The sequence below is a fragment of the Octopus bimaculoides genome, chromosome 1 (assembly GCF_046866305.1).
Source record: "Octopus bimaculoides isolate indiv1 chromosome 1, ASM4686630v1, whole genome shotgun sequence".
NCBI classification, from domain to species: domain Eukaryota; kingdom Metazoa; phylum Mollusca; class Cephalopoda; order Octopoda; family Octopodidae; genus Octopus; species Octopus bimaculoides.
Genome location: NC_142928.1, coordinates 71,913,937 through 71,941,287, shown reverse-complemented (window position 1 = coordinate 71,941,287; position 27,351 = coordinate 71,913,937). Strand labels below are relative to the sequence as shown.

General features: G+C 33.9%; 1 protein-coding gene across 5 annotated transcripts in view; it reads right to left on the bottom strand.

Moving 5' to 3' along the window:
• Window positions 1-649: 649 nt before the first annotated feature.
• The window catches only part of LOC106870560 (calcitonin receptor), a 283,198-nt gene continuing 256,496 nt past the window's right edge, over window positions 650-27,351 (bottom strand). For all 5 annotated transcript variants that reach the window (XM_052967345.2, XM_052967341.2, XM_052967351.2 and 2 more), the window contains 8 exons: window positions 23,364-23,517; window positions 21,695-21,758; window positions 20,487-20,550; window positions 20,290-20,375; window positions 17,651-17,786; window positions 12,623-12,664; window positions 2,441-2,593; window positions 650-1,139 (listed from right to left, as the gene is read on the bottom strand). In XM_052967345.2, coding sequence (XP_052823305.1) covers window positions 1,080-1,139; window positions 2,441-2,593; window positions 12,623-12,664; window positions 17,651-17,786; window positions 20,290-20,375; window positions 20,487-20,550; window positions 21,695-21,758; window positions 23,364-23,517 — 759 coding nt within the window. In that variant the 3' untranslated portion in view covers window positions 650-1,079. The remainder of the gene's footprint in view (window positions 1,140-2,440; window positions 2,594-12,622; window positions 12,665-17,650; window positions 17,787-20,289; window positions 20,376-20,486; window positions 20,551-21,694; window positions 21,759-23,363; window positions 23,518-27,351) is intronic.

Below are 27,351 nucleotides of genomic sequence, written 5' to 3'. Positions count from 1 at the left end.
ATTGCCCGAAATTGTAAAAATGAATGTGACCGTTGAATTTTAATAAATAAAACGGTAAATCATGGTGATCTTTCAGCAATTAAACCCAATGAAACTTGGAAGATTGAATTGATATTTTTTGCGTGATACGAGTTGAAAATGTATATGAAAATAGTTCCGATTGAGAGAGGGAATGAATCATTCAGTAGATAAAGTACTGGTAAAATATTGCTTTTTAACTCATGTGTCGCGTGCTCACGTCCATTGTAGGTTTTTCGTTGTTTCATGTAGCTACAAGTAATAAGAATCAGGGTTTTCAAGGACTGTTACAAGAGACAGACTAGTGTTAGCTTGGGTTAAATTTACCATTTGTCTGTTTAACATCACAGACACGCTTAAGTTTAGGCCATATATTTTCACGTTTCATTAAATCGCTAATAATTAATATCTTATATTGGTACAAGGGCAAGGATCTGTAGACAAAAGGTGATAGTTGATTGAATAGGGTCAATAGATGAAAATCGCATATTTTATCTATCATGGAGATATGGAAAGCAAGATAAAAAAATCAGGAGGTAAGGGGACAAAACTCAATACTGTATTCTATTTAGTTTCTTTACCTTTTTTTCCACCTAAAAAGAATTATGAAATTAAAACACAACCTAGCAAATTGTGAATAAACGTTATTGCACATTCTTAGTGCGTTTTTTTATTTATCACATTAACACGTTCATATTAACAGTTTTGATAAAAGAGTATCTAAATTTCAATACATTAAAATTTCTTACACACCACGTGTATTCACATATACTATAATAGAAAATGAAAAAAGATTTAAAAAATCAATTTCTTTTCAATGACAAAAGTAACAAAACAATTCTAAAGAAATATTTACTTTATCTAATCAACATTCAAATCAATTATTTTTCACATTTATTAACATGATTATTATGAAAAGTCCATTTTCATTATTTCCTATGACACCAAACGCAAATGTTTCCTGATTTTACTTATGCAAGTAATCATCCTTCAAATTTGCTTTTTTTTTTGCTCACTCAGTTTTTAAAGTCAAATCATTCAAAGGTTATTATGTATTGGTATCATTGTCCCAATTCACCATCTGTATGTAATAACATTGCTTGACGTTCGACAGTCCTATTCTGAATAAGAAATAAAAGAATGAATAATTTATTGCACAACCAAAACACACATCTATTCCACTCCCAAAAGACAAATAAAAACAAACAAAACAAAAACAAGCGAAACGAAAGAAAGTAGAAAACAAGATCAGTGAATAATTTCTGTAAAAAATTGTATAATGGGAGCATTGTATTATTACGTCTTGATTGTGTCACTCACTATTCAATTATCTATGTTGTAATGTAATAGTGTCGAATCAATCCACTTTATGCATTTTCCTACATAGTTTACCTTCAAGTGCCTGAGAAAAGAAGTTTATATTAAGACTACCTGAAAAATGGATAATGTTACAGAACAAAAGGAATGGTTATCAGGAAATATTGAGATCACGCGAAGTAAGCATTTGTTTAAACATACATGAAAATAAGGAAAACATTTTATTCTTCCATAATGATAAAGTAACATCCCGCAGAACAAGGTATCAGACCCGCGAAGGCTTGTTCCAATGAATAACTATGAGTTTACCGCTTCGTTTGGAAATTTCCTTTTGGAAGGAATTCCCGTATGAGTTTTGACAGCTTAACTCGTAGAGATATAAATGATCATTTTTTGGTAATTTCTTCATCAAATGGAAGCAAAGGAAGAAGTTCTGACATTTGGAGAGGCGATAGGTATTCATTTATTATTGAAGGGTGCGATGAAATAAACCGTTCAAATGCATATATTATTAATGGAAAGAACAAACAATAATAATGTTGTAGAGTATATTCTAGAAGTGTTCATCATTTTCTAGAAATACTCAGAGTAATTTCAAGATTTGATGCAAATAGTGCTTTAGATACTTGGAGTTATTTTGTAGCGACGTAGCAGTACAATCGGATGGGCATTCCAGATATTTTAGTGTTACATAAAGGCATTTATGTAATGCTTGTGTGAGTTAATAATGACTGTTCCTACTGGAATAAAACACAAATTGTAGTGTGAGACTATATTCAATTAAATAAATTCAGTACATGACTGGTAGTTATTTTATCAATCTAGGAGTAATTAATTAAAGTCGGCCCAAGTGCAATCTAAGCTCAGAAGGTTAAGGGACATGTGATGCCCTAGCGAATCTCTCACGCTCGCCACAACAACAATCTAAGTGTGTTAAGAACGTGCGTGTATATAGTTTTCTGCTGGCCACGAATCCATACATTCAGCTGTGATTCGAAATGACTTTAACTATTTCTGATCTTTGTATACTTTTTCGTATTAAGACAAAAGCTGCTATCAACTTAATAATACATAAAGCAACGGTTTGAAAATTTTTTACTCTTACCTGCTTTGGACTTCCTGGCACGCTGTTATTAATTCCTTTAGTAGAGAACGATGTACTCTCTACGAGAGTTAATGCATTTGATGGTCTTCGTACGTCTATATGGCCAAGTTGTATTTGGATCTGTTGGAATTTTCTTTTAACAACGGAAATGACCTAGGTTTAGTCAAGAGAAATTAAGAAATAAAGGAGATATAAGTTGTATGGAGTGCCGTTATATCTATCAGAACAGCTAATTCTCTTCTCACCTTCTGGAAATTGATACTAGGTAGTGGACGAAGCTCACTTTCGGTTAAAGAAGTGTATGCCAAAAATGTATACACAATTCAAGGAAAGTGAAACGAGTAGAAATATTTTTACATTAATTTTTTTCAGACATCTCTGGATTAATACAAGTTACCTTTAACCGCTACAGTTGAAAGAGATGCTCGAAGGCCATTAGCTTCCAGACACTTATTAGAAAAAAACACAGAATTACCCTTAACCTTTTTGCTTTTTTTAATGGGCTGATAATTTCACGGATTCGTGATGAGCTTGAAACACATGGTACTGTGTACGACGTGCTGAAATGAAAATCCTGCAGCCCTCGTACAGTGACAAGTGCTGCTTCCTCGGCTACGATGTTGAAACGTTTCACACACTCGCCACAGAAATCTACCACACAATGTGCACGTGAGACAGGAATAAGCAGTACAAGCATACGGCGCATTCTTAAAAGAGTTAGGTGGAAAGTTTGTTTCAAGATTTTTACATGCAATACACGATGACGATTCTGATCGAAGAATCGAGTTTTGGGAGTGGTTTCAACACATGGTTGGTGAGGTTGAAATGTTTGTGAGTACGATTGTGTGGTCTGATGAAGCACAATTTTGGCTAAATGGAACAGTGAACCGACATATTTGTGTTTATTGGGCATCAGAAAATCCTTGTTTGCAAGCAGTCGATTTACCGGGGATCAATGTCTGGCGTGGAGTATCCACAAGAGGTTGAATTAGACCATTTTTATTTGAAGGTATTTTTACTGGTCAAGTGTACCTAGACATACAACGTACGTCCATTTTACCTACCATACATGCACTTTATGAAAATGATGAATTTTTCTTTCAGGATGGCACACCGTCACACTACTGCCGAGACGTGCGAGCTTTCTTGGATGAGAATTTGCAAGACACTGGATAAGACGAAGATGCAGTTGAAATATTGCAGACTTTTATTTATGGGGCACCTTAAAGGATGTCGGATATCGCAGAAAACCAGCTACACTGATAGCCATTCTGAAAGAAACTGAAAAAGAATGTGAAGCAATCCCTCTGGGCACTTTGGCCAACACTGCAGCAGTTCGCCATACTAATTAAGTGTCCAGAAGCTAATGACCACCACTGTAAGTAATACTTGTAATTGTAGAGGTTAAAGGCTACTTGTATTAATCCTACGATGTCTGAATAAATTTAGTTTTAAAATATTTCTACAGGTTTTTTTCTTGAAATGTTTATACTACTTTTTGGAGGACTCTCTCTCTCTCTCTCTCTCTCTCTCTCTCTCTATATATATATATATATATATATATATATATATATATATATATATATATATATATTTATATATATATATGTATATATATATATCTATATATATATATACATACATACATACATACATACATACATGCATATATATACACACACACACACACACACACACACACACACACACACACACACACATATATATATATATATATATATATACATATATTTTAATTTTTATTATCAGTTCTGCAAGATGACTTTATCTTATAGAACTAATTTAAAATTCCAAGGAATTTAAATTAGTTTTCAAATTATGTTGTATAGCACGGTGGTGTATCAAGACTCTTAGTTGTTGAAAGTTAAAGAAGGATAAAATGAATCCGGTGTTATTTTATCGATCTTGAAAGAATGAAACAGATGTTGAGTGTATCAATGAAATACGGAGAGGCATTAGGATAATTTCTCTAATGTGTTTAACTACTCATTGCTAAATATCAATTATAATGATTGTTTCATATTTTGGCACAAGGTCAACAATTTTACGATGAAGGGGGTCAGTCAATTACATAGATCCCAGTACTTGACAAGTATTTTATCTTAGCGGCCTCGATATGATGAAGGCAAAATTAACCTCGGCGGTACTTGAAGTCAGAACGTAAAGAGGTGGACGAAATTCTGCTGAGTATTTTGTCCGACGCATTTAACGATTCTCACCACCTTAATATCGATTACAAATTTTGGCACAAGGCCAACGATATCGGGTCACGAGGAAAGTCGATTACATCGACCAATGCTCAACTGTTACTTATGTTATCGACCTCGTAAGTATGAAAGGCAAAGTCGGCTTCGACGGAATTTGAATTAAAGGCGGACGAAATGCCGCTAAACATCTTGCTCGGCTTGCTAATGATTCTGTCAGTTTGCCGCCCTAGCTCACTACCTTAATATCAACTATAATAATGAAATATAGCTGTTGTATGTTAAGATCAACGTAATTAATGTATATCGATACTGGAACCAATATCTCTGTGAATCCATTATCTCATAAATCTAATTAACTTATCACTTTAAGAGTCGTAGAATTAGTACAAGATTACTACCAACTAGAGCATTAGACCTTTGAATTGACTAAAAGTTTGATATAATGTTTTAGTGACCTACAACTGAGATTGCAGTATACTAAAATTCTATTCAGCTACGGAAGTTGAAATAGATACGGACTAAAGAATATGAATATTTAAACTCGTAGCCGTACATTTATAATGTAATGTAAAAAAATAACCACAAGCAATTTTAATTGAAGAACAGACATCAGAAAGTGATTCCGTTTATTGAAAAGATTGGGTTCGGCTTCAGTTTATTAAAAACTACGAAACCAAAATAAAACAAATATGCCAGACCAGGCTCACTGCTGCTCAAGTTCTTAGAAATATATGTAAATCAAAATTTTTTGATTAAATTCGCGCGAGAATTTAATCAGAATACATCGCCACGAATCTTCTAAGAGTTCTTGTTCATCCTAACCCAGAAAACAGAATACATAAACAATTACTTGTAATTCCAAGTACCAGAGAAAAAGGGTATTAAGTTTTCTGCAACAATTCATAAATATACTAAAAGCATAATTTAGATTGGCGTCACGACATGCTGAGAAACAAACTCTTAATAAGTGTTATATTTTCCTATGCATGCAATTTCTAGTAAATCATGAATATTAATACGTATTAATATATTGCTGGACTATCTTTCTTTTACTCTCACTATGGTTGCTGTAAATAGCTTCAGGAATTTCTAAGCTAGCAAATATTATAGTCACAACTATAAAGACTATCGTATATATGTATGTATGCAAACTGTTTGGCTTTCTATTTCCGTTTAAATCTATACCTACCGGTTCAAGGGAAAACCACTTCTAGCTGCCCCAGAAAGCCAGTCACAGCATAACAATGTTCATTTGCAGTTCAAACCGGAATTTTAGTGGCATACCACTCAGATGGCATACCTATTAGTTTGAGTCACCTCGACTAAAACTCCTAACACACACACACACACACACACACACACACACACACACACATATATGGAAACCAAAACAATAAATTGAACAATTAAATAATTTAATCATTATAGAACTAGACATTAATAGATCAAAATTTAGGAATTTACGTAATTTCAGTTAGATTTTTTATTTATGATTAAGCTCACTGTCAAAAAGCGTTTTTTTGAAAAGCGTTAGCAGTTATAAAAATTTTCATTTGTTAATTTTCGTGAAATTTTAAAGAAGATATATCGATCTGATAGAACCTCATTATATTTAAACGGTAGTTTATTATTCTTGAAAAACTTGGCTTTATTCATGAAGTGGAAACAGCTGTAGTTTATGAGATGTGTAATTTGTTTGTATAAAATAATTGGATTGAGTTTATCATTTAATGATTAAATTATTTAATTGTTCAATTTATTGTCTTGATTTCTATTTACGAATTATATTTATATATTGATAAACTGTATGTTCATTTTATTTATTTACCTATTTGTTAAGAGCAATAGTTCATAACATTGTTATTGATATAGGTAAAAAACCCCAGTAAATTCTTCGGATATTTAATATCTCTTAGGTGGTTATCTAACACCTAGCTAAATTGTTTTATATATATATATATATATATATATATATATATATATATATATATGAGTGTGTATAATATATATATACATATATTATATTTATGAATATATATTTGTATTTACATATATGTGTGAGTGTTTATGTATGTATATATGTATGCGTGGGTATATGGATATGAAAGTATATGTATGCACACGCGATAAAACAATTTCTTGTCTTTTTCGTCGATGAATGATCGAAGTCTTCAATTTCTCGTAATGTGCCGAGAGTAGGTCAAAGGGCCTAATGCAAATCGAGTATGCTGTGACTTTCTGTTAATAAATGCTACAGGGCCCAGTGCATTACTTTGCCGAGAAGTCTATATAGTTGTTAAGACAGCTCTGACAATGAGCAAGACACAAATAAAAATGAAATAGCACCACCGGGAAATATATTCTATGCAAGACACTTAATCCATTTTGATACATTTTGTTATTTTTGAGAATGGTTTAATTAGGAGGGGAAAGAGATTGTTTGTATTTATAAATGTTTCTGGAGCAAAATCGTGAAATTATATGGATTTTTCAAATTATGAATGACACACCTATGTTAATGTCCCTACAAGGATTAAAAGGTATAAAGCAAATGAGAGATAAATCCTCTATCGGATTGACTGAGACACACAAATACTTACTGACATAAATCAGTTGAGGTCAGGCAGGAATGCATTTCTTTGAAGAGTGTTAAGAAGAGAGAAGGGGTGAAAGTGTGTGCATGTATAGGACTGTATCTGTTTTTTGAGATAGCATAAGAGGGAGTGCTGTTTGTGCTGTGGTAGTGTGTGCGTATATGTGCAGAGCTGTGCAAATACAAAAGTATAGCGGCGTGGGTTAGTGCAAGTGGGTGGTGTTGGTGCGTCTATGTATGCGGATGATTAAATTAGACACATCAAATATGTTAGATGTATTAAATACATTGGAAATTCTGATGGAAACACCTGTGACTATACCATTAAGGGTAAGTTTAAGGTGATTTGATCGGACGTTAATCTATTGTAAAGATTGATTGGGTTTATGGAAAGGGTAACTCTTTAGTGTCATTTTCGAATAAGATACTCAAGTTTATTTTTTAAAATGTCTGCGTAGAGCTTTCATAGTGCGTTCCATAGAAGGTCCAGTTGCTGTAAGGAGTACACCATCCATGCAGAGCCTTCCGGAGGGGTTAAGGAAGTATTACTTAATTTGGGAAAGAAGGAATAGGCCAACTAAGTCAGTAATTTGGGCTGAGTCACATGAGCCCCTGATTATATTGAAGAAATCGGTAGACGAGTTGTGGGTTCAGTGCGCGTTCCTTAAGTGAATTAGAGTTTTCTTAGCAGCCAGGATGATATCAGTGTCAGATCGAGAAATGGGTGCATACTTTCGAGCGAAGATTAAGACTTTCTAAAGAGAATTGGTGATATTGAAGAAGAAGAATTTGAGATGTCAGACTGAAGGAAATGGGTGTGCTACTTATCAGAAAGAGAATGGAACCAAGCGGAAGTTTAATGTTAGTCCTAACCAGGGGTAGAATTCGGCCGATAGTGCATTTACTAATTCGACCCAGGTCTGATTTAGTGAGGCAGATAAGTCTAATAAAAGGCTTAGTGAGGAAGTTGGGTTTGTGATCTTTCAGGGTGAAGTGGCGGGGTTTAGGTATAGATGGAGCAGTTCTATTTAGCAAATTTAGATCAGTGATGAGTCTACAATGGATGTTGTTAATGTCCCTAAGGGAATTCCTATGCGCATGTTTATAATTTGCATTAAGTTCCTTTGATATAAGGTTGGTATAAATCTCCAAGGGGACGAAGTATAGATTTACACTTTTGTCCGAAAAGACATGCAGGTATAGTGAACTCCTTATTTTAGATATAATTTTGGATAGGTCCCTGAAATGTAAGAACTTCTCTACCCTGATGACAGAGGTTCTTCTCATCCAATATTAATTGCACCCATACAGCATATTGTGATGAACTAAATCTACCAACATTATCATGGATTGCCGAGCCTCAGAAACAGCTGTTGGACTTATAACACCTTTCTTCCACACCTTTAATTTTCTCTATTGTTTATACTCTGTGTAAGTTGGACATATTAATATAAATATCTATAAATTTATACATAAAAATTTCATCATCTGAAAGTTTCCACCCTTTGCTTTCTCTCGTTTTGCATGTATACATATATACATATTTTGTATTTGATGTATTTAATACATTTAACATATTTGATGTGTCTAATTTGCTTATTCGCATAATTATCCCTGTCTCTCTATATATGCATGTATACGCAAACACAGACACACGTATATATATATATATATATATATATATATATATATATATATATATATATATATATATATATATATATATATATATATATATGTATGTATGTATATATGTATGTATGCAACATGTGTAAGTATATGTATACATACACACATATACATATATGTCTATACTCACACACATATATATATATATTAATAGAAGTGATTGTTTTCATGTTATAAAACGATGTTACATTAAACTGAAAGATTACTCAATACTTTTGGTAGAGTACAAGTTTATTATTCTTAAACAAGAAGGAGTGTTGATAATGACTTCGAAGTTTCTGCCAGCTAAACCATCACCGGACTGTCCGATGATGGCTTAGCTGGCCAAAACCTCGACGTCTCTATCAATACTATTCCTATTAAAAAATTATTATGTATAATGAATCATATTTGCATTAACATATAGTGTTTTTCAATTAAATAAATAACGTTTGGATAAATATCTTTCTCTTTATCATGGTACTATGCATTACTCATAGATTTTGATTATTGGTAAAGAAGTATAGAATACCAGCTTGGGTAAGGAAAAAATAACCTAGTAATGTAGTTTATCTGATGTTTTGACTGTAAGAGGCAAGGAAGCTCAAAGTGTCGTGATAAATGCAATTTTACCATATATAATTATCGACAACTGTACGTAGATAGATAGTGACTATTACTATTTCTTTTTCACAACTTTGAATACAAAATCCTTTCTGAAATATGTTTTTTTGTTTATGTTGGTGAAAGTAAACTCGTTTCTCCTGCCTTGAAACCAAAACTTTATCTCTCACGTAGAACTAATCATCTGAATGACTATATATTCAGTACAAGCGCCAATGTATATAAAATCATCCCAAATCTACATCTACTTATTTGTTATGCTGGAGAGTTTAATAATCCGTTAAGAAACAATAATTCAACTAGGGATTAGTAGCCCGAGATTATTATTTTACTGCGACAGGCAGTTGATATGTATTGTTTTATTTTTTACTTTCCTGAAGCAAAAAAACTCCCCTAAAACAAAAAACAAAACAAAAAACTACCATTAATTCATGCTATACATAAACTCTTTATGGTGCAAATCAGTTTACAACGTACCATACATGACAGTGTGTAATATTATTTTAGGGAGATTTTTACTTTTTAAACACTTTTGTTATATTTCGTTTTTGTTATGTATTTATCTTCATGTATTTTTCTTGATACAAGAATAGAGCAAAATAGAGCAAAATATTTGTAGTTATTTATATTTTAGTTTTTATAATAAAGCATATATTGCTAATATCAAAATAGTTTCATATGCAAATAACGAAAATGTTAACAGTTTTGGGAAGTAAGAAATGGATGTTACTTTCAAAATTATTAGCCAAAGTACAGTTCTCAAATCTTATATGTCAAGAGAAATGCAAGAAATATGCACATTTTAAAAATCTTTTTCAATGATTTGGTATGATAAGAAGATCAGAATCAATACTTTTCACAGGGCCTCCAAGACATTTGTGAAAGAATTATACCCAGGCGAGAATCACCCCAATAACTCAGTTAAAGACATGCAAGGGCAGATTAATACAGGTGTTCCCAACAGCTATTCAGTTCAGTATATACCACTCCAAGAAGGAAACTATCACTTTTTCTCAAAACTTTCACTGAATAACGACCATGCCTATTTTCTACAGCTCCAGCTTGGTAATCGAGAGTGAAAATTGGTAAACTGAGCATATCATACCAACTACACTTCGCCTCGACATAGTCATGTTCTTCACCAAACAGGTGAGAAGAGCACACTGAGGAAATTCGCGTGAGACAGCTCGCCAAATGACAGGTGAAAGAAGAGCAGTAAAGAAGTCAAGGCTTGCAGATACGCTTCTAGTGAATTAAAGTAGGCAGTCAGAATTTTGTGATGCATTCACTTTGGAAAGTTCTAACTGGGCTTAAGAATTACTGGTGTAGCAAAGGGAGATGGAAAACAATCAATCACCGAAGTCTCATAGAAACCTACTTGATAGCTTTGGGTGAAGAGGGTAGATTCATGGTTTTTTGCTGCTAGGATGCAAGATGGGACTTGATAAATCCTAACTGGGTCAATTGGACGCGGAGGTCTAACGTTGAAAGACCTGAAACCTCTAAGACCCTATGAGATATAACTTGGAATTTATAAGACAGTAATATATATGCAATGATTTATAACTGGAAGAAATTGGAGGGACTGATAGCAAACTTTAGACTCGAAAAAGCTATGTAAATCCCTGATCTGGGTTTCCAAAAGATCTACCGAATTCTTTGGAGATCTTTAACAATCTTACTTGAACTTGTCCATAGGGTGGCCGTCCAAATGGCTTGAGACTACCAGACCATCTGAAGCTCACAATAGCCAACTCTGTCTTCGTGAGAGTCTACACATACACTACAATCCACATTATTTAATAATAAGAAGAATGAATTATCTTACTGTTTCAACCAGTGGTATGCTCTGTTAAGGATTTCCAAGCCTCTAGCCGCTGACAACCTATATATACCATTCTACGTGTAGATTACTCCCACCCAAAGTAGGATATTTAATCCTTGTCATCTGTATAGACTACAGCCCACTCACGTTGGTCACTCAACCTCAACTATAGCATAACACCATCAAATTTAGTTACCCCCACGTAAAGACTGCTGCCGCTAATGTATTCACTGTCTACTGAACGATGATTGAGCTACAGTATCACGCCAGCATCTTACTTCACCGTGTGCAGTAACCCATGTGCAGGAATTGATGTCACTGGCATATTATGTCATAACCTGCTGCCAAAGTAGCGACAGCATTTGACCAACATTCTGTTCGAATACTTGGATCTAAAAATAAAGAAAATAGCTGGTGTCGTTTTGATGGCATTAATACTGCGAGCTGACCAACAGAGGCCTAAATATTTAACAGCCAACTTGAATTTCAAACCTCCACTCTGAATCTGAACAGCTGACGAGATGAACGTATCCTAGGCGCCCACAAAACTTAAAATCACGAGGAGCTGTTTTAAACTGTTATATACATACCCACACACATATATATGCATACATAGATATGTATATATGTCTGTATTTATGTGCGTGCGTGCATGTGTGTTTATGTGTGTGTGTGTGTGTGTGTGTGTGTGTGTGTGTGTGTGTGTGTGTGTGTGTGTGTGTGTGTGCGCGTGTGTGTTTGTGTCTGTATGTTTTTGGATTTTTATTTGTTTCGGTCATTGCACTGCGGCCATGTTCGGGCATGGCCTTGACTGTTTTAGTCAGAAAAAATCGATTCCACTGTAATTTTTTCAAATCTGGTATTTATTCTTTCGCTCTGTTTTTGCCGAACTACTAAGTTACGGGGAAATAAACCGAAAAATACTAACACGAATACACACAGACACACACACACATTATACAGTGTATAATAGTATAGTGTATAATTTGAGTGACGGAAACTGTGTGGAAACCTGTCATATATAAAATACACGACGGGATTCCACAAAGTTTCCGTCTGTCAGACTCACTCACTAGGCATTGGTCGCCGGTGAGGGGGAGCGCTATAGTAGTTGTCACTTGTCCAAGGTGTCGCGCCGTGAATCTGAACACAAAACTACAACGTTGCAAAACGAACTATTTGAATACTTGGCTATGCCTGCCTCTGTATATAAACAACATTGTGCTAGAATTTATTATACTTACCTCTTCATTCAAGAAGCAAAACAAAAGTGAAACAAAGAATCCCTGAAATTGAAAAAGAAAATTACCTATTTTAGAAGAAAAGCAATTATAAATATAATTATATAACAATGTCATTAGAAATATGCCGGAAGAACTAAACAGAATCACAAAAATAATAACTTTATAGTTTTGACAATGAAAGTATTGACTTAATTATTCTAAGCAAACTTGATAATTCTTTCAATTTTTATTTTTACATTAAATACTCTCACACAGAATTGAATAATATTAATCACATGCAGATACTTCAACAATTTTTCTGAAATGTTTTGAGTGCTGTAGAAGTTTGCGAAGATTTTTTATATAATTAGTAAGGGAAATTAAAATGTTATTAAAAATCATTATTGATTTGCAGAGGCAAAATGTCCTTATAACATCGGCATATGCAATAATTGAAAATAGATTGAATAATTTTTATGAGCCTGTTTTTTTTTGTGTCAGATAATAAAAAAAGGAAAATACAACCAATTATATGTAGATGTTTAGAAGAAATACTTCTTGAAAAAGAAAACGTGTTTTAATACAAATAATTACAGCCTCGGGAAAATATGTTTGATTTAGAATATTAAGTCAAGAACGCACAAGTAAATATTAGGACAAGAAGAAGATAATAACATTAGAAATGCTGTTCAAATATTTAAAACACCAGTTTTTAAATGACAAAATGCATTCGAGTATTACATACACACACACACACACACACACACACACACACACACACCCACACACACACACACACTCTCTCTCTCTCTCTCTCTCTCTCTCTCTCTCACACACACACACACACAACATATATGTGTGTATGTACACACCTACACAACATATGGACAGGAATCATAAATCAAAATGATTAACTATATGAAACTGTTCTGCAGTTCGCGGCCTATTTCTTACTATATTTATTCATTGTTTATTTTTCAATATCATCAACCCTTATGGTGTTCGAGGAAGAGACATAGAAAATGGTGACATTCAAGCATTTTCTCAACCCAATAATTAATGTTCTTAAATCGAGGAATAAAATAGTGATTTTTCGATTATCGATTCTTTTTTGCACATTAATTATCATTAGAAAGGCTGTAAGAGACGGATATAGAGACTAACACACGAATTACTCATTCTCAAAAGACAATATAGTTGATCACCCATTATTAGTTTCTTCATAGTTGGAAAATTCTATCGTCAAGTCTCTTATCACACTAGTGCATATAATAAATAAATGTCAATATATAATAAACGATTCTAAGGCGACGAGCTGGCAGAATGGTTAGTGCACCGAGCAAAATGGTTAGCGATAATTCGTCCGTCTTTACATTTTGAGTTAAAATTCCGTCGAAGTCGACTTTGCCTTTCATTCATTCGATCGATAAAATAAGTACCAGTTGAGCACTGCAGTCGACTGAATCGAGTTAACCCCTACACTAAACTTGCTGGTCTTAAGTCAAAATTTGAAGCCAATATACGAAGTGCATTCAAATAGTATCCGATTTTATTTCTATCCCGCCAAAACTAATGCCACGTAAGCAAAATTCTTTGGACGAGAAGTGACTCTATTTTTTTGCGCGTGCGTGAAAAATTTCGCGCCGGTAGGACGTGTCAGCTTCCGGCTATCAGAATCTATCTATCTATCTATCTATCTATCTATCTATCTATCTATCTATCTATCTATCTATAGACATGGCTGAGTAAGTACACATCTAAATACGTTATTCCCATACGGTTCTTCTTTAGTATATGTTGTGTGTTTACAGTTCATGAGGTTTTAACGCAGGAGGAAGAATTTCAGTTGTGGGTGTTATATCTGCATTAGTCAGGTGTGTTTTAGATTGTAGTATGTGAATATTTGTTTAGCTGTATGCATCTACCTGGGTAATCGTTCCGTAAATCTGTTTATAATACGCTCCTTTATTAATAATATTGAGTGTGACTCCTCGGACCATAGCTGGAATTTCCGGGATAATGTGTCTCATTATGGACCAGGTTAGGTTGTATTTTGCTTTCTCTTCATTGAGTCTCCAAATAAAATCAGCCAGTGATGTATATGCCGCATGGGAATTGCCGCTAACCGTATGCGAATAACATGTATTTAGACGTGTAACTTTACAAAACAGCTATATATATATATATATATATATATATATATATATATATATATATATATATATAGGAAAGGCAAAAATAATAAGGCAGAATGCTAAACTGAAAGCTTATTTTAATATAAATGGGTGTAAGGATTACAAAAGAATTTCAAACCGGCTTTAATTGCATAGCAAATTTTCAAGATAAGGAGAAAAAAAAAGAGTTTTTTTCAAAAAAAGATAATAAATATATAAAAAAAATAGATGTACAAATGTCTTTAAGCTTTTGAAATTCACTAATTTTCCTTGGAAAAACTTGTTGGAAGGGTTAGGATGCATGTGTTTCTGTGTAGTGTTTTTTTCAAGAAGGCTGGATGTTTATGTGTCAAACAGGAAATGGGGTAGTAATAATCAAGTTCCTGTCTCAGTAAGGGGAGGTTTTGTATGATTATGGTGTATGCTTCGAAGCATATACACCACAAAAAATTTTTTCTCCTACTTTCTATTGCTTCTAAGTAGTTATGACAACAAAAGCTGATTAGGTCATTTCATCTAAACTGGAACGAAGATTTCCACGTTCATATTTGAAACATTTTGCTTCTATTCATTCTCTAACACTGATGGGCATATAACAAGAAACCAGCCGACACTAAAAATCTCTAGTGAGATATATCTTTATCGATGTACCTGATGAGACTCAGACTGATGGGTCGAAACATATGTTGTACCCAATACAAGTTTAATACTTAATCCATCAACATATGTTGTACCCAATACAAGTTTAATACTAATCCATCCAATACAAGTTTAATACTTAATCCATAAACTTGTATTGGGTACAACATAATATTATATTATGTATTGGGTACACCATAATATTATATCTATCTATCTATCTATCTATCTATCTATCTATCTATCTATCTATCTATCTATCTATCTATCTATCTATCTATCTATCTATCTGTCTGCCTGTCTATATATAAGCAGAATCTTGCAGTTAAATTGAGACCGATTTTAGGCAGTTGACTTAGTGGGATTAACATTTCATTTAAAAAAAAATACTTTGCTTGCTTGAAAGTCCAATCCTCTTCTTTGTATTTCTGCGAACTGATTCGACAACAGAAAGGTATGGAACAACAGAATCGTCCTGTTGTTTTGGTGTGCGCTGGGCACACTATCAATTCAGATTGTTAAGTTGACGAGACTTCTAAAAGTAGCAATTTATCGTGTGTATAAACAATTTAAAAATAGAGAGATAGATTGATAGAAAAGAACACAAGACTCTCGAAGTGATTCCAAGCGCAATCAAAGTTTCTCGCTGACCTCAAATGCTTCATTGAAGCTAACCCATTCACATCCATGACAATTCTTGCAAAGAAACGCAATGTGCTCCTTTCCACGGTGTGCAGAGCTGCGAACAGGAACCTTGGCATGACTATGTTCGACGATGCCGTCACCTCCTAACAACCAAAGCCAAAGCAATCAGAGCCGAGAGATGCCCAAAGCTTCTGTCAGTCATTAAACACCAAGGTGCAAGAAAAACTCGCGTGTTTGTGGATGTGAAGTTCACTGTGGACGCTGAGGTGAATCACAGAAATTCTCGAGTGATTGCATACCACCCTTCTAACGTCCTCTCTGTGTTTGAGACTAAGAATTCTGCCTCTGTGATGGTATCTGGAGCTGTGACGAGTGATGGAAGTGTCATGGATCCACACTTCATTGGGTCTGGCTTGAAGAACGGCACAAAGGGATATCTGGACATCCAAAAGAAGTCTCTGTTACCTTGGATGGAGTAGAAATTTGTGTTTGACAATGTGGCGCTTATCTAGGGTTCTGTACCATGCCATAGGTCAAAAGCAGCACAGACCTTCCTTGGGGAGAAGGTGCGATTTTTTGTGAGGGCCAACATCTGTCCCAGTAATTGCCCAGATCTCGACCTTTTCGATTTCTTTTTATTGGGCGTACTTCAAGCAAGGACCACTGCTTTACCATACTTGAATGTCGACAGTTTGAAGACCTGCATCGGGCATAAGACACGCAAAATAAAAAAGGCGAAGGTTGCGGCATCTGCAAAAATTTCGTTCTCGTGTGGAGGCAGTAATTGCCCAAAAAGGCGGCCATATTGAGTGATAAATGTTTTTGTTGTAATAAATGTTGCATTAAAATTATATCCGTCTACTACCATTATTTTAGTATTTATATCCAGTTTATGTATCGTAAAAATTGTCTCAATTTATCTGCAAGACCCTATATATATAATGTAATAATGTATATTTCATGTATCATATGTATAATATATATTTTAAGTGTCATATATAATATAAATGAATAAAATTATATATAAGTATAAATATAATATACGTACATGTCTATGTACATCTATCTGTCTATCTATCTGTCTGTCTGTCTGTCTATATACCATCCGCTGTAGAGTTGTTAGATATATTTGTATTGACTTATAGTTAAGTATATCTATTTATCTCATACAACTAACAGTGACTATTGGTTGCTTTATTTCGTTTAATACTACCCGTTTACAAGCGCCTAGCCTTAGAGGAAAGGAAATAAGTGTTCTAGTATTCATGTATTTTCAATGTGTCCTCAAAGTGAAGTAAAAAAAATGTAACCAAGAAACGAAGAAATTATACATAAACTTTTACTTAGACTGTTGTCTATAGTTTGCAGTTTATTTCATGTTTCCATTTTTTGTTTATATCAAATAAAGTGTATGGGATATGGGTAACTTGTAAATAATACATGAAACTGTAAAAAAGCTTTCGTTTGTAATTGCAGAAACTTTTGATGAGATTGAATAATAGATGATCAAACCCGTTATTTTTTATTTTATTTCATGAAAATAAATTGAGTATATCAAAATGAATATGAAAAACAAAATAGAGTTAAATACCTGTAAAGATATCAGTAAAGCTGATATAATGTCGTATACAAATTCCATTTTTTCGTTTCCCTCTGGTTTTAATGGTAAAATGAAGTAATGCAAACCTAGTAAAGGTATTAGTAGTAGAGTTGCTCGAACACCACGACTGAAAAAGTGAAATACTTACAAATATACATTTCAGAATACTACAAGTCAAATTTGAAACTACTTACATTTATGAAAATATTTATTTACTTACTTCTTACTTACTTACTTTACTTAATATATTTTGTATCGCAGTTGGTGAGTTATAACGCCATTGCAGATTTCAAACGAGGCGACTATTAATTCACTGCTTTCCTGATTGTAGCGGAGCACACGTATCTCAGTGTAGAAAATATTTCACATGGCATTTCGCTAGAAATATACTGGTTTTTGGTTTTCTTGCTGATCATGTTTACATCCTACACTGGTATACATCGGCGAAGGCTATATACCAACATGCATACATACACATATGTACACATATACACATACGTATATACACGCATATGCACGCACACCGGAACTACGTGGTTACAAAGCAAACTTCTTAACAATACGACCATGCCTTTGACGTGAAGTCTGTGTTGTCTAAATACAAACGGAATCCAAGGATTTATTGTTTCATTAACCTTTTAAAGAGTTTGTCTATGTCATCGCTCGACGCGTTGTTTCCTGGAACAAGACTCTTTATGTCTTATTGTTTTAGCTTACTCAATTGTACAAGCAGGGATGCGAAAATTTTTTCCCACGAAGGTTCCGGACCCAGTAATGAACTCATTTGCATACAGCCAATCAGAGCAGAGCAACCTTTATTCTCTCTTCATTTCTAGCCAGCACAGTGCATTCCGTACTCTTTCCCTATCTACTGGCAGACAGCAACCTTTTTGTCACTATCAAAAAAAATTTCGCTAACACTACAAGTACTACTGTCTCTACCTGCCGGACAGACGAATAAATATATGTAAATAATATTTCTTCCTCCTTGGTGTTGATCCTTCGATGTTCACTGGTTACTCCGACATTTGCACAATAATACACTTACCCAAACTGAATTGCTGGAGTTATTTCATGTTTTAAAAAAGTTATAGAGGTTTAAAGTTTGATCATTTTCACCCAGTCAGGAAACAGAATTTGGAAGCTGTCATTTTATGCGTGACTCGACATTTTGTCATCAACATCCTGAAAATGCTCACATTTTTTATATTTTCCGTGAATTTTTCACGGGTCCAGCTAGTTATAATAAATAGATCTATAATTTACTACTAATAATATAATAGTACTCTGCGAAATTTTTTAGTACTCACACATTTTCGTGACTATTTTTTTCTGATCTTTTCTGTTTGGTTGCCAGCGTCAGTTTTCTGTTCGAATTGATTTCCTATTCAGTGTAATGATACACATTTATAGGCTAATTAATGAAGTGAATGCAATTTTCGTTATAAATTAATAAATAAAGAGTTATTAGTAATTAAAGTTTGAAAATTTGGGTAATTTTAGTCAATTGTTAGCCAGACATATTCATGTTTTTCTCTTTTAAAATAATATAAACATTTATTTACATGAAAGAAAATTACCGCAGACATAATACGTGTTGTTTACAAATATTTACATGTGGTATTTCGTCACGCACAAAATGACACATGCTGTTTCCTGACTGGGTGAAAATGATCAAACTTTAAACCTCTATAACTTTTTAAAAATATTTTTCTAGAAAAAATGGAATAACTCCAGCAATTCAGTTTGGGCAAGTGTATTATTGTACCAACGTCGGAGTAACCAGTGAACATCGAAGGATCAACACCAAGGAAGAAGAAATATTATTTACATATATTTATTCGTTTGCCCTGCAGGTAGTTAGAGACAGCAGTACTTGTAGTGATAGCGAAATTTTTTCGATAGTGACAAAAAGGTTGCTGTCTGCTAGTAGAGAGGGAAAGAGTTAGGAATGCACGGTGCTGACTAGAAACGAAGAAAGGATAAAGGTGGCCCTGCTCTGATTGGCTGTATGCAAATGAGTTCATTACTGGGGTCCGGAACTCTCGTGGGAAAAAAATTCACAGCCGGGATGCTCATTGTGCATCACTCTTTCCCTCCGTCTGTCACATCTTGGATATTGCACCGAGTTAAAATTGAAAGGGTCGAGAGGGTGTCTATGTCTGTTCGCGATTACATAGGCATCTAAAACGATTTGTGAAAATGGAGTACATGTTATCAAGCTACACTCGCTCCGAGTGTGACTCGGTAATATGTATAGCTGGTAGAACAATAATGTCTTCTATCATCTAACATAACCTGTCTACCACGAAGTTGACTATGGCACTGTGAATTAAGTTTCCATATTGAAACTTGATAGGAACACTTATAAATATTAGTTACATTACATATTCAAATTGTCAACATGCGATAGGTTTGACATAGCAGACTGATGTTTCAAAGAAATAACAAATATGATATTAATTTCGATTGTTAAATATTTTATACTTCATTTATAATCAATATTCGAAATTACCGAACAATTTGAATCTAAATTTAGCATCAATAATTTGTCTTTTGGATTGGATAAATTTGGCATTTTTCACGTCAGTCAAAAACAAAAGGAACAAGTAATTAAACAATAGACTCACCTAGTTTGATGGTAAGGATCAGTGTTTCTGGCTCGTAATTTCGAAAGCAACATCCTTAATATGTTTCCTCCAAGTGCAAGGCTTACCTAAAATGATCAGTGGTAGCATTAAATTGATTCTTATCAAATTTGGTTGCTGGTTTGAGAAAATTATAAAAAAATAAAAATTCTAAAAACAATGTGACTAATATAACTTACCGATAATGATAGAATGATGGGTCCTAATATAATCCACTGTAACCTGCTACTTCCGGTCCAGCATCTAAAGTATAATGAAGTCAGTTACACAAGACATTCATAAAGTAAATGTAGGAGGTAAATTCTTTTCTTTTCTACTCTAGGCACAAGGCCCAAAATTTTTGGGAAGGGGACCAGTCGATTAGATCGACCCCAGTACGCAACTGGTACTTAATTTATCGACCCCCGAAAGGATGAAAGGCAAAGTCGAACGCGGCGGAATGTAGGAGGTAAATTAAGATATATGATAAACTAATTACATGAACTTATATGCAATGTCGTTGGAAAAGTTTGATATTTATTGCCGCGAAGTAGTTATAAGAACCATGTGCTATACCTCTGTTATCGAAGAATGAATAAGTTATTTATGTAATTGAGCTTAATATAAGCATATCTAAATATGTGACCGAAACTTTGCCAGGTGTTTCTCCCACACCCATCACATTCTCCTTGAGTAAGTCCTACATTACATCACCTTTTACAGAAAATACATCTCTGAACGAGTGAAAGAGAAAGTATGTGCGTGTGCATGGCAGAGAGAGAGAGAGAGAGAGAGAGAGAGAGAGAGAGAGAGAGAGAGAGAGAGAGAGAGAGAGAAGGAAGTATTTTCTGATACATAAGAGCATCATCTGGTTTGTGCCAAATATTATTGACTATATAATCCCCTTTTTAAGGTGACATAAATGTATGACGACTTTGTTTTGATGTTCAATAAGGCTCCTTCAGCATAGTCGGTAGGTTTTCACATTTATCATTTAGGGACCAAAAAAAATTTCGTTCTTGCGAGACTATCAAGGATCGAAGCAACGAGTATAGTGTTTCTCCTGGTGGAGTCCATATAGATTGAAAAGTGGTGGACAAATTACGATATTTTAAATTAAGATGGTTTCAAGTATTTTAAACTTGTCCAAACCACGGAAAAGATGATTAAGCTTGTCCAAACCACGTCTGGATGGTTAAAACCTATTACAAGACAAGTAAATATATTGTAAAACATATAAAAAATACTTGTATTTTTCCATTATGTGTTTGAGTAAAGTAAAATATTTTTCATTTTCTATCATTATAATGAAATTTTCACGTGATACTACGAGTTTGCTAAACGAGAACAATAAAACTACAATTACATTGCTCCAAGAAACAACAATAGTAATTGCATAATAATTTACCTTTTACTGTCACCATAAAGTGCTCTGAGAACAGAATATATAATCGTTGGAACAGCTGGGATGCCTGTGGACAACGCAAAACAAAGAAAAAATATACAAAGAATAGCTTATATTGTTATTAATGAGGCGGTTGATATGGTGATAGTGGACTTTGCAGTCATTGCTAAAACATTAAAACAAATTTTGAAACATTTCTCCATTTTAGCATGATAAAAAACTTACGACATAAACCGAAAATTAGTGAAAATTAAATGATTAGCTTCGCACGGTAATGCATGCAATAAGAAGTAGTTAAGACACACACACATACATACACATGTGTATAATATACACATACATACACACATATGCATGTATGTTTATGAATGCAAAAATAGTACACGAACATTAAAAGTAGAGTAAAATATTATTTTATTATAGCCGAAAAATATTGTTACTCAGATAAAACAGTACACACACAGAAACATAGATTTAACTATAAATTATTTTTGGTGAAAAATACTGAAAGATACATAGTATATTTGCCTACTTCTTTAAAGATTTCTAAAATTCCATTAATTTTATAAAAGAACGATGTGAATATGTAAAGTATTTTCAAGAGATGCAAAAAGCAAATTGCATACAATACTTATTCATCTCTAGAACAGGTGTTTGACTAGAAGGATAAATTATACTAAGTGGGATGAAATATTTTGATTGGTAGTTTCATAATGAATCTAAGGTGCTTTTATTGATTGAACTTTGGGCTGATAACTATTTAATTTTGCTTTTAATTTTGTTTCGTTGCATGAAAGTGACATTATTTTAATTGTTTAGAAAATTACCACTTTACATCTTATTGTTAGACAGTACATACGATTTTCTTGACTTTTGTGTATAATATTTGCCTTCAAAACAAAATTATATATATGTGATTTTATGCCAAGTAAGTGAAAAGTTGAGAGAGTAATAATGTTTTTTATTCACGACCATTAATTCTAAATGTATTCATATATATATTCTTTTAATCTTTTGTTTCAGTCATTTGATTGCAACTCTGGTGGAGCACCACCTTAAAGGGTTTTAGTCGAAGAAATCGACCCCAGGACTTATTCTTTGTATGCCTAATACTTATTCTATCGTTTTTTTTGCCGAACCGCTAAGTTACAGGGACGTAAATACACCGACATCGGTTGTTAATTCATAGTGAGATGACAAACACTGACATAAAGACACACACATTAATATATACATATACATACATATACATATATATATATATATATATATATATATATATATATATATATATATATATATATATATACACACACACACACATATACGACGGATTTATTTCAGTTACCGTCTGCCAAATTCGCTCACAAGGCTTTGGTCAGCCCGAAGCTATAGTAGAAGATACTTGCCCAAGGTGCCACGCAGTGGGACTGTACCCGGAACCATATAGTTGGGAAGCAAGCTTCTTACTGTGCAGCCACGCCTGCGTCTGACTATCTGTCTGTCCGTCCGTCCGTCCGTCCGTCCGTCCGTCCGTCCACCATCTATCTATCTATCTATCTATCTATCTATCTATCTATCTATCTATCTATCTATCTATCTATCAGATACCAGATGAGTATGCTATCAGATACCAGATAAGATGACAAAGATAAAATGTGGAGCCACTTACCCCATCCAATGATATGACAAATATAAAGTAGCGGGCATGAAGTAGAAAAAGCGTTCATAATGAGTGTGTGCATAAAGAATCCTTCACAGAACATCCAGAAATAATTACTACAAGTAGTGTACTGTGTGATCACATGAACTGCTTGGCACCAGACCTGAAATACGTAGAAATAATATAAAGAAATATTCGGATAACATGGCTTGGAAAAATAAAGTGAAATAGAAAAAAACCCCCAAAAAACAATGAATAACATAAAGAGAGTCTGACAATTGACTAAAGCAATTTACTTTCGCAGTAGTAATAAACAGATAGGCTTACCGGAAAAAGAAAATCAATCAGAGTTTACAGATTCATATTGATATGTTCGTGGCTCTGAATAGCAGTTAATACGACCTTTTATTGTAAGGTTAAAACTGTAATGCTTGTATTATTGTAGCAGGGAAACGCTTTTTTTCTTCATTCAAATAAATTCCTATTTCTATAAACGGAATATACGCATGTATTGCTTTTTTTCTGATTAATATTCCTTTAATAACTATGGACTATACATAAAAAACTGATTGTTCTCATGCCATTAGTAGTTCTGAAGTTAGACATATAAATCCAGAGACATTGCTGTAAAAAGATAATTTAATCGTTCATGTTTCCGAATAAAAGACAATGATTTCCAAACTAGCAGGAATCTACATATTTATGAAAGTGGAAAGTAGTTGGTTAAAAAGATTTCAGCTCATGAATGGCTGTACTTATTTATCAATTCCAGAACAATGAATGGTAAAGACAACACAAAGGTCTGAGTTCGTACTCTTGAAGAACTATTTAGTGAAAAGTATTTGGTCTTGTACTCCACCGTTCCTAATAATCCATTGCTTTAAGAAGAGATTATTACTTTTTCTTTGGCATTATATTTTACATAACATTAAAACACAATCGATAGATTCAAACCGTAATATAACCGTAGCATTGTTATTGTTGTATAATCCCAGGTCAGTACTGAGCAAGCAGACCTATGATCAAAGACATTCCAATCGTGAGTCATCCAATGTTTCTAGGGGGCTATTTAGGACAACCTTACCAAATGTATCTTTTGCTTATTTAAGTCCATTATACGTAACTTAAGGGAAATTAGGCTTCTATTCTTAGCTGGTTTTATTGGTAACATTCAAGTGAAATGGACTGTAGAAGTATTTGAATTCAGCTTTCTTTCTTAAAAAACTAATGGATGTACGAAAGAAATAAGGCAAATACTAAGAATTATAGGATGGGGTAAGTGGCTCCATATTGTCCTTTTGTCATCTTAGCATTTTCTTTTAAGCATACGTATCTGGTATCTAACTTACAGATAACTTTCTTTCTGTATTATCCACACAGGGCTGCACACAGATGGGACAAATACAATCTAGAGTTTTTCTTTTTGATGGGGCGAAAAAGAAAAGGAAAAAAACCCCCCAAAAGTAGGGACAACGATCAAAAGAAATCGAAAACGTTTGGGGTATGTACAAGAAAGATAAATATATACAAAAAGTTCCCAAGAAATGGGGAGGTTTATCCGTGGAAAGAAAAACCTACGAAAAGACCACGGTAACCTCGGGCAATAATGTTACATGTTAATAGATTTAATTACACAAGGTAAGTAACTCTCTGCTTTAAAATTTTTGATAGATAGATGGATAGATAGAAGAATTCAATGTGTTTCAATGATATAAAGATTTATAGCTTAGCTAAAAATAAAATGAATAAAGAAAAATAACTCACTTGAGCCAATGAAATTGATTTGAATAAATTAAACGGTGATTCACTGACTGACGTATTCTTTTATTATTTTATTTGTTTTAGTCATTTGCCATGTTGGAGCACCACCATAAAGGGTTTTAGTAGAAGAAATCGACCCCAGGACTTATTCTTTGTAAGTCAAGTACTTATTTTATTAGTCTCTTTTGCTGAAACGCTAGATTATGGAGATATAAACACAGCCGTATCGATTGTCGAGCGATGGCGGGGGCGGGGGGCGGGGGACATACAGAGACACAGAAAGACAAATATGTATACATACAAACATTAAGGCAAGGCAAACATCTCAAGTCATATACAATATTATTATAGGAAGAAATTCAAAATCTTACAGCTGTTTCTAGGATTTCCGCATTTAATCGAACAAATCGACCCCAGGACTTATTCTTTGTAAGCCTAGTACTTATTCTATTGGTCCCTTTTGCCGAACCGTTAATGTTATGGGGACGTAAACACACCAACATCAGTTGTCAAGCGATGGTGGGGGTACAAACACACACACACACACACACACACACACACACACACATACACACACATATATATGACGGGCTTCTTTCAATTTCCGTCTACCAAATCCGCTCACAAGGCTTTGGTCGGCCCGAGGCTAAAGTAGAAGACACTTGCCCAAGGTGCCACGCAGTGGGATTGAACTTGGAACCATGTGGTTGGTAAGCAAGCTACTTACCACACGTCCACTCCCAGCACATAAATGTCAAACAAGGTGGAAAAATAGTACTCGAATATCGGAGGGTGAGTAATATGCTTTATTAATAAAGCTGGTCCACCAAAACTGTTCGACGAACAGGAACGTGAAACTTTGAGTAACAGTTTCTGTGATGTCTTTGCTACTTTATCAATAATATATATATATATATATATATATATATATATATATATATATATATATATATATATATATATCGTGAAGTATATTTGCCACCTAAATGTGGCGGACCCATAGGGGACGATGCTACTGTTGTTTATAGCCCCAGGAAGACATCTCCTCCAGCTGGCTAACAACACACTGTCTGTGTCCGATTAGAGTTTGCGAAGGGAAATCATCTTTCCCATATCTAGCCTTACGTGATACCCACAGACCCGGATTTCTGGGTAGTAACCCGTCTTCAGCGTGTGAGAGTCACCAGGTAGCGATGAGAACTCATTCCAAACGTAAAATACAAAATGCTTTTTCCAGTGACAAACTCGCTCATCTCGAAAAAGGAGAAACGAGCAATAATAAATCTCTGACCGAGACGTAAACAGTAGCAGCACGGACTCGTGAAGTATATTTACACCTATATGTAACCCGTCGTCAGCTATTTGTTAGGTGATACGAGTCCTTGTTTACGTACATTAGTTTTTCAATCGTCATATTCGTGTGGTGCGTAACTGCATAGACATCTATCTAACACTTAGTAGAACTATATATTTTGTGCTTAGAATTTAGTTTGTAGCTTGTCTATTATACATATTCCTACCATTTCATGTGACCAACATCCATCGTAGCTGTCCATATTATATTAAAGTGTTACCATATTTCCTCCTTATGAATTTAACCTGAAGATCAGGTTCACACATATATACGCACATATATATATATATACATAATGTTCACATATATATACACATTTTAAATGTACGAGATTATGTTAAATATGTATCAAGGAACGTTACCCATGAAAAACAATCCAAATGATTGTTATCAGTAGAAATTTTTATTATGTAACATTTCATTTTCTCTTGTATATTTATGTAACTATTTTATAATTACATTCGCTAAACCAAGAACAATCAAGTACCTAGTCAAAGAATACAAAGATGGTACGAGGGGAATATTTCTTCTTTAGAGGAACAAAATAATGTTTTGAACAAGGAAATTTCTTTATTCACAGATACATAGATAGATCAGGGCAATATATACTGCTCACGAGTAGATGTAGACCAAAGCTGCAATTGAACACACATGCATATGAAATATCATATGCATGTTTAGCTGAAAAAAAAAACACAATCCAGCATAAAATCAATATTTTTTCCTGTATCGTATTCCTCTGTGTACTGTTCCGAATCTTAAACCTATCGAGGTTGATGTTACTTCCTTAAACGTCTTTATGATTGGCAGATTACATATCAATAAAATGCAAGTCAATGTGGAAGCCTCTACTCAGTATATCGACCCACTAGAAACAGAAGC